General features: G+C 40.0%; 1 protein-coding gene across 1 annotated transcript; it reads left to right on the forward strand.

The window, feature by feature from the left end:
• Nucleotides 1-363: 363 nt before the first annotated feature.
• si:ch211-214j24.14 (bcl-2-like protein 13) lies at nucleotides 364-5,914 on the forward strand. Its single transcript, XM_035677347.1, has 2 exons — nucleotides 364-522; nucleotides 4,697-5,914. Exon 2 carries the CDS (start codon nucleotides 4,862-4,864, stop codon nucleotides 5,597-5,599), a length of 738 nt encoding a protein of 245 aa, XP_035533240.1. The 5' UTR covers nucleotides 364-522; nucleotides 4,697-4,861; the 3' UTR covers nucleotides 5,600-5,914.
• Nucleotides 5,915-7,929: the final 2,015 nt, after the last annotated feature.

The raw sequence follows: 7,929 nt of genomic DNA on the forward strand, positions 1-7,929 counted from the left end.
GAAGTAGAACTTGGAAAGTTCAGCTTTAGAAATAGCTCTTCTCCCTATCTGACATGCGTTTTCCACTTGGTGTCACCGGCTCACACACTGTGGACTGTGGATAATCTGCTGTTCGGACAGCGAACATAAAACTCCACGGACTGTTTACCTGAGGGAAACACTTACCCACTGACCTCTGTTGACCTTTCAGACACACAGGTTAAAGTCTAATTCAAGATGAAAAAGTTAAACTGTCATTTATTTACTATTTATCTACATTATTCATGGTGTTTCTCCGAACAGACAGCAAAGTCACCACTCACTGCTCTCCGGCCAACTGTTAGGTCATGGATTTGGGAATAGGGGTGGGTGAGAGAGAGAGAGAGAGACTTTTGCACAGCTTGTCCATCTTGTTATTCCTGTGCCAGCTACAGCATGCATGTCTGCCTATCTGTTGTTTTGTGGCTTCGTGTCTGAATGCACATCTCACTTTGATCTCCAGCATCTGCTTCTCATCTTCAGCGCCGCGCCAAGTGGACGCAGGTATGCTCGGACGTAGTTTTTCCTTTTTTTTACTCAACTGGCAGAAACTTTTAGCAAAAGCCTGAAATCTGAAGGAGAATGTTTTCCTTGAGTGAAGAATGTGATCAGATTTTTTGTGTGCTGTGCTTTGTTAAATGTGTTATCTGTAAACATAACAGGGCTAGAAGGGTCATTATGGGTCACTGGTGTTGGGAAGGGCAAAATCTCACCTTGCACAAGACAGAGAAACTGCCACGAAGAGCTGGCTTGTCTAATCAACCAATTCTCCCACTTTGACATTGAAAGCTGACCTTTAGTAAAATCTGGTATCTGATATCCCTCTGCCCTCATCACACATTAGCATTAGAAAAAGTGCCCTAAATCTCCCTGATCATTTACTTCACCATGAGTCTGTTATCGCCGGGATAGGATCAATGGGAATCCAATTACTCAAGTAGGCCAGCAAGTAAAGGAGGATGACAGAGTAGAAAAGGTTGATTGGTTTCATAGCAGGCAGAGACACAGATGAGTCTGTGTGTGAAGGGTTTAAAATCTTTTTCGTGCCCTGCCAACTTTAATGTTTCAGGCAGCTGTGTCACTGTGTGTGGAGTGAAATGTGCACAGGTCTAACAGGGGAGACAATATGGCAGCTAGTAGCTCATTAAATCAGTGACGTCTGGGAGGGCGTCTGTTTCAGTCTGCTCACTCTGGAAGGGGTGGAGTGTGGAGAGTCATAAAAGCATGAGAAAAAAATGATAGCATGCAAAATATCCCAATCATAAATATTTGAAAAGAAATGATTTAACAGATCTGAATGCTGAAACACAAACCTGGCTGTTAATAATCAAGTGATTCAGGTTTATAAAGGCACTAATGTGTACTGCAAATGTTTATTCAAGGCCTAATAAGTCTCTTTTATTGATTTTGTCCAGCTGCTCGACTCAGAGTCAGAAGGTTTTATTGCACAAAAAGTACCAAGTTGTTGCGTAACAGGCAGGAAGGGGGGGAGGGGGTTGCTTTCCCCTGTGAGGCAAAAACACAAAAGAAAGAGTGTTTTTAAAATTTGAGAACACACTTTATTTACAGTACTAATAGGAGTTATATACACCTAATGTTTAGATGTGGATGAGGGAGATTTCATTGAGGTAAGGACAGATCCCAAATCCATGCTTAAGGCTTGGAGAAGTTCTTTAAGGGCAAGTAGAGGAATTACAGAACGGAGGACATTCAAAGCCAAAACTTCTGATAGCCTATAAATGTTTGCAGTCGTATCCAGACACATTGTAGATCAGTGGTCCCCCAACCTTTTTGCTTTGTGAGCCATTAAATTGATCCAAACTTGACTCACAATTCCTCATCAACATTTATATGAGCCCTTCTCATGTCGTGTATATTTACATTATTTTTAGAGGCCTAAAAACATGCAAAGACAAAAGAAATGTCTGAAAAACATATTTTATGGAGCAAAACATTTTTTTGTTCCTCTTTTGATCCCTCAGGTGCAACTTGTGATGGGTATACATTTAATTAATGCAAACTTTTATGGACCAATTCAGTCAAAATCAAACAGCATATGCACAGTATTTATTTAATAATATTTAAAATTTTGGCATTTTATCTTTTTATTGGATAAAAGACATCAATACAGGAAAGGAAAGAAAGAGGAGTTTGACATCCAAAAACGGTCCCCTGCATAGCATGCAGCCACTCCGCCACCAGTTTATTTGTCTTTTTAAAATCAGTGTATGCAGTGATAAACAGATACAGCTTTCCGGCTTATTGATATTTGCTATATCAAAGTATGTATCCATATTGAATCTACAGGAAGCAGCAACACCTCTTGGATTTCGGATTCACAACTTAATGTAAGGTTGAGTGCAAATGTAACAGATATTCAAGCCTTGGAGAGGCTGTTAAAGGATTTGTTCTCATTAAGCAGGGCTCTACACTTATTTTTAGGGGCACAGAGGAAAATTAAGGGACACAGTGGTTTATTTTTAGAGAAATAATATTAATGCATTAAAATTTTAACATTAAATATAGAGCATGAATGAGCAATTTACTCATCTGAATCCTTTCAGACCTCTTATATTTATTTATTCATGAAACCCAACTAACCCAGCTGTGCTGTTATGTATTATTATGTACATAATACACACAGTATATTAGCTGTATACATATTTCCCCTGTAAATTGAAAATGTAACATTGAGAGCAAAAAACAATTTTATGCTTGTTCAACAGGTGTTTAAAGATTTCTTAATTATTGATTAAATTAACTTACTTACTGACTTTTTTCTCATGAGGGTTTTATTTCATATAGCCTCTCTGCTCCGTGACCTTTATTGTCACTGCTGAGTAATCTACATATATGTTTAATATATAGAATAAACAGTATGGGGTATGAATGTGCAGCAGTTACAGTTGGCTGAAAATACATAGTGCAGGAGGTAGAAGTACAAGTGATGGCAATAGTGAAGCATAAACAGAATAAAGAGCTTGATGTTTAATATTAATATTTGCCACTATAGCACTAAACAGTAATATAAATATGTAGATACTATATAGGTTAGATATATACAGTATGGACAGTAGAATAAATATAACTAAAACCACTCTTTCTGATCCACTAATCTTCATCAATCCACACCCAAATAACCTTCCACATTTTCATTCATATGCTTGAACTGTAGAGAACTATTAAGGGACATGTTCTGCAGAGGAAACACAGACAGGACTCATGTTGTGAACGTGATACAAAATTACACAGCGAAGAGCAAGTGTTGAAAGTTTCTATTCTGGGATTGGCATGGGGGTGAAATGCTTTCTGCAATCAAAGCTGAGACTTGGCACAAGGGGTGAAGAGGGTCACCTTGGGACTGATTGAGCTCTTGAGCCTAATTTATGCAAATAATCATGCACACAATGATCATCCTTAATCTGGAAAGTGGTTTGTTTTTTCAGAAATTAGGATTTTATTGTGTTGAGATTAATTATTAATATTTCAATACTGGTAAAAATGGGAGGTTTACTGCAGGAATTATGGTTTTTATGTTCTTACTCTCATGTCATGTGAAATCACTGAAATAGCTTCCACTCTTGGGTGACAGATGGAGATGTATATAGAGCCTAAACATAGTAAGATATGCAGGTCGAGGCTATAGATAGTCACAGCCCCTGCAATACAGAGCCGTCAGCAAGCAAATTTTTCCAACCGCAGCCTCACTGATGTCACTAGAACACAGACAAGCTGTGTGTAGATGTGTAAGTGTAGATAAGCATGTTGTACATTGTTATTTATTTAAGCTGTTATGTGTAGAATGGTTCACATTTTTACTGATATTATGAAGTTTTTGCTTGTTTAGACAATCCTAGTGTAATTTGGTGCAGTCTATGTGTTGTGTTCTCAGTGTCAGTAGCGTACTACTACAACCAGGGAGCGCCAAAGTCAGACATTTTTCAGATTCTACTCATAGTGGATTTAAATTTTACACTTGATGTAACTAATTAAGATATGAAATGTTTACCTAAAGTTATCCAGAAATGTGGGCTTGAGTCAGATGACATAATGTATTGAAGGAACAGTTTAACAATTTTTGGAAATATAATTATTCTATTATCATTTCCTTATTTCTTTACATGACTTTTTTCATTCAATTTAAGCTTATCGCTGCCTGAAACGTGGCTATAACAGATCATTAAATTCATTTACATTTTTAAACATGTTATTTTTTAAATTAATTAAAATTAGTGTGTTACATTTGACACCAATACTTGGGCAGCTGGCACCCCACACCACCCCTTTAGATCTGTCCTCGCTCTTGCCGAGAGCTAGATGAGAAGATTGATATTATGTTTGTTCATTTAATGATCAAGCTACGGCCAGCAGCTGGTTAGCTTAGCTTAGCATAAAGACTGGAAACAGCTACCATGGCTCTGTCCAAAGGTTAAAAGAAATCAGCCAACCGGCACCTGTAAAGCTCAATAATTATATCTAATTTGTTCAATCTCTACAAAAGATTTGCAGGAGGTTATGTGGCAAACTATTTATTAGCTTTCCTGGATAATTAGCAAACTTTAGATGTGATGGTAGGTAGAGTCTGCTACTTTTGGACAGAGTCAGGATTGGTACTTACCAAGTATAATACTTAAGTAAATGCACTTAGAGTTCACAGAGTTCTGTTTTGTCTCTGCAGCAGCCAGCCTTCATTCTGGAGGGAAAGGCCCCAGTCGAGTCCAGCAGGGGGGATGGAGGAGGCGGGGAGGCTGGTTCCCTCAGCCCTGTTGCTCTGCCTCTGACCCAGACAGAGAGCCTCGGACCCTGGCAGAGCGAGAGCCTGCTGGCAGAGTCCTGGTCCACGATGGGCGATATGGACCCTGAGGACACTAAGAGCCTGGACAGCAGTGACGGGGCGGCTCTGGCCGGAGAGGAGAACCACTCCTCCAACTCTGACATGGTCCACCTGGAGCGAGAGGAGGCCGAGATGCTCGAAGAGGCCGAGAAGGAGGCCGCAGAGGAGGAGAGGGCGAGGAGAACAGAGGAAGAGGAGGAAGAAGATGAGGAGCTGCAGACGAGTGTGTTGAGCGTTTTAGGAGGGGAGAGGGAGTTGATTGAGCTAAGGGAGGAGGAGCAAGACCTCCAAGCCCCAGAAACTGAGGAGCTCCTGGTGACAGCAGAGGAGCCCCATGTGGAGAAGGAGCCTGCAGAGTTCATGCAGGTGGTTCCCCCGATGGCCCTGCCTCCTCTGCCTATCGTCAGGCTCGATCCCCCCTCCACGACGTCCACCCCGGTCCCTTCAACCACAGCCTCTGAAGTTGAGGAGCTTTTTTCTACTCAGGGGCTCCATCCTCCTTCTATCCTTGCACCGATGGCAGCAGAGCCTCCGACAGAGAGTCTCGAGCAACTAAAATTCTCACAGATTCCCCTCTCGGACGTGGAGGAACATTCAGTTGAAGCCTCTCAAGAAAAGCCGGAGCCCTCCGCTCTACCAAAGACTACCAAACCTCTGAGCTCCACTGAGCTGCTGTGTGGAGGTGCTGCTTTAGTAGCTATTGTGGGAGTAGTAGCATATGGTGCTGTGGCCTACTGCAGAAAGTAGAAATCCTCTCCTTTATCCACAAATCACCCTTTCAACACAGGTCTTTTGTTTTTAAATCTATTCCACGTGAAATATTCCACTTCACTCTCTGAATTCTGGATTTTACTCTCCAACACTCTTTGTATTGTAGTCATTATTAGACTCATTAATAATATTTTTTTCGGATTCATTTTGTGCTACCTCAGCTCACAGCAGAGCTCATGGCCTTTGATTTTCTGTATACAATAGATCTCTGTGGAAACGTAGCCAGTAAAATGTAAACCTGGAATGTAAAAACATGTATGGTACAATTTTAAAGAATCCTGAAACTTGAAACATTTGTTTGATGTTTCTTTGTGTGACTGTGTCTCTCATTACTTCACAAGAAAAATGGTGGAATTAGATGCCAGTTCCTCTTTCATATAAATCATGTTATTCTAGACTTCACCAAAGAACTGCAACTATGTTCAGCCAAAAGAAACCTTTGCCAGCTTTTTGTTTATTGAGGATTACATGTTGAAACATGTTACTGACCATACAAATGCTGGTTTGCAGATTTGAATGGGACCAATGGGGCCAATCATACACACACTGGCACTTTACACATCATGCAACTGCATCTATATTTGTTGTATATTAAAGATTAACAGCAGGAGAGTATAGTGACTGAGTGGGCTAAAAACAACCTTTTTGGCCTATAAACCTGCAATGAATGTGCATTTTTGGGTCACTTATTTGTTAGCAAATAGTTACCGCACACACAAAGTGACATTTGCATTCATTCTGTGTCATGTTTATGGACACCTGGTGAAAGTAAGTCCAATATTACTCTCCTTTTGGCTCTGTTTTTGTCTCTACTAACTCCTAAAGGTAATATCTGGCTCATTAGCTGCTAAATGCACCACTATTGTTCACTAGCTGAGGTTAGTTGTTAACTGTCTGTGTGCCATTTGGTGCTCAGCAGGTAGCGTACAGCTGATAGATAGATAAACTTGTTTTTAGTGGCAATACTAAAGTAATTATGTTTAGCAGGGAGCTATCGTTGGGGCCGTAGACGTTAACTGTTCTTAATTAGTATGCAAAAGATCGCAATGTGATTGGTTCTGCACACAGTAGATTTATGTTCCCGTTTCCTATGATAATCACATGATATTAAAAATGGTAGAAAGAAGAAAGAAATAATCTGTAGAAAAGAGTTTCAAGTTTCCTCCCATCATTATGGCTAAACCTGACCACACTGATCTTTTAAAGGTGTGTAGGACTTCATTCATTTCATTTAATGTTTGATAGGGACAGATACAGTTTACCTAGATTGCTTTACAATTAACCAATGCAATGTATCGCAGCATTTGTTACTACAGCTAATTACCAATGCCCGTTCCAAGAGGGTCTTTAAAATAACAGACCTTGCAGAAACATCATTATGACTTATGACTGTATACATACATATTCATACAAATACATACCTACCCCCCTTCACCCCGCATCCCACCCCACCCCTACACATAACTACACGATTGACTGCCTTTAAAAATTCCTTCAGTCTAATTTTAAAATGTTGACAAATGCAGTATAGTTGTAAAACGTAGCATGTTCAGGTTTCTCAGGATGCAGCTCCCTTGCTTTACCCTCATCTTCCAAGTGCAAAGGAGAAAATGTGTTTTGTTTGTCCCTTCTGAGCTAGAAACATGGTGGTTCAACATGGTGGAGTCCATGGAAGGCGACTGAAGGTATAAAAGACTCATCCTATGGTAACAAAAACACAACACTTTATATATGCAGGCAATACATATAATATATACTAATTAAAACACAGTTATGCATATTATATTACATTTCTGCCTATAGATGCACCTAAATGTTACACACAGGACATTTAAATAACAACAATATGCAGGCACAAATGGTTCACCAATGAAAAAATTCTTAACACATGAGCTCCTTCTTTATGTTAACATTTGCCATTTACCCCTGAACAGTTGACAGTTCTCCTTAGCACTGCATCATTGAGGTCCCAGAGGTCTGGACCTTTTCATCCAAGGCTTCTGTTTTGGGTTGTTTTAAGTCATATTTGTAGCCTCAGTAACATCATTAAGTGCCCCTGTGGACATGATGTTATCGGATAGGAAGTTAAAAACAAGGTAATCAAGATAGAGTTTATCTTGATCTCCCAGTAAAGATGTGCCATGCGCTCCTGCGTCCCACTGAGTGCCACAGGAAAGTTGGAGGAGATAACAATATGAATGAGTGATGTCCGGCTTTCATGTAATAAATAGTGTTTGTGTAGGCTTGCATACAAGAGAACATACATATGTTGGATAACAACATTTTACGGTGTCCTCGAGTGCCCA

The sequence above is a fragment of the Morone saxatilis genome, unplaced genomic scaffold, assembly GCF_004916995.1.
Source record: "Morone saxatilis isolate NCDOM2014 unplaced genomic scaffold, NCSU_SB_2.0 Contig10, whole genome shotgun sequence".
NCBI classification, from domain to species: Eukaryota; Metazoa; Chordata; class Actinopteri; family Moronidae; genus Morone; species Morone saxatilis.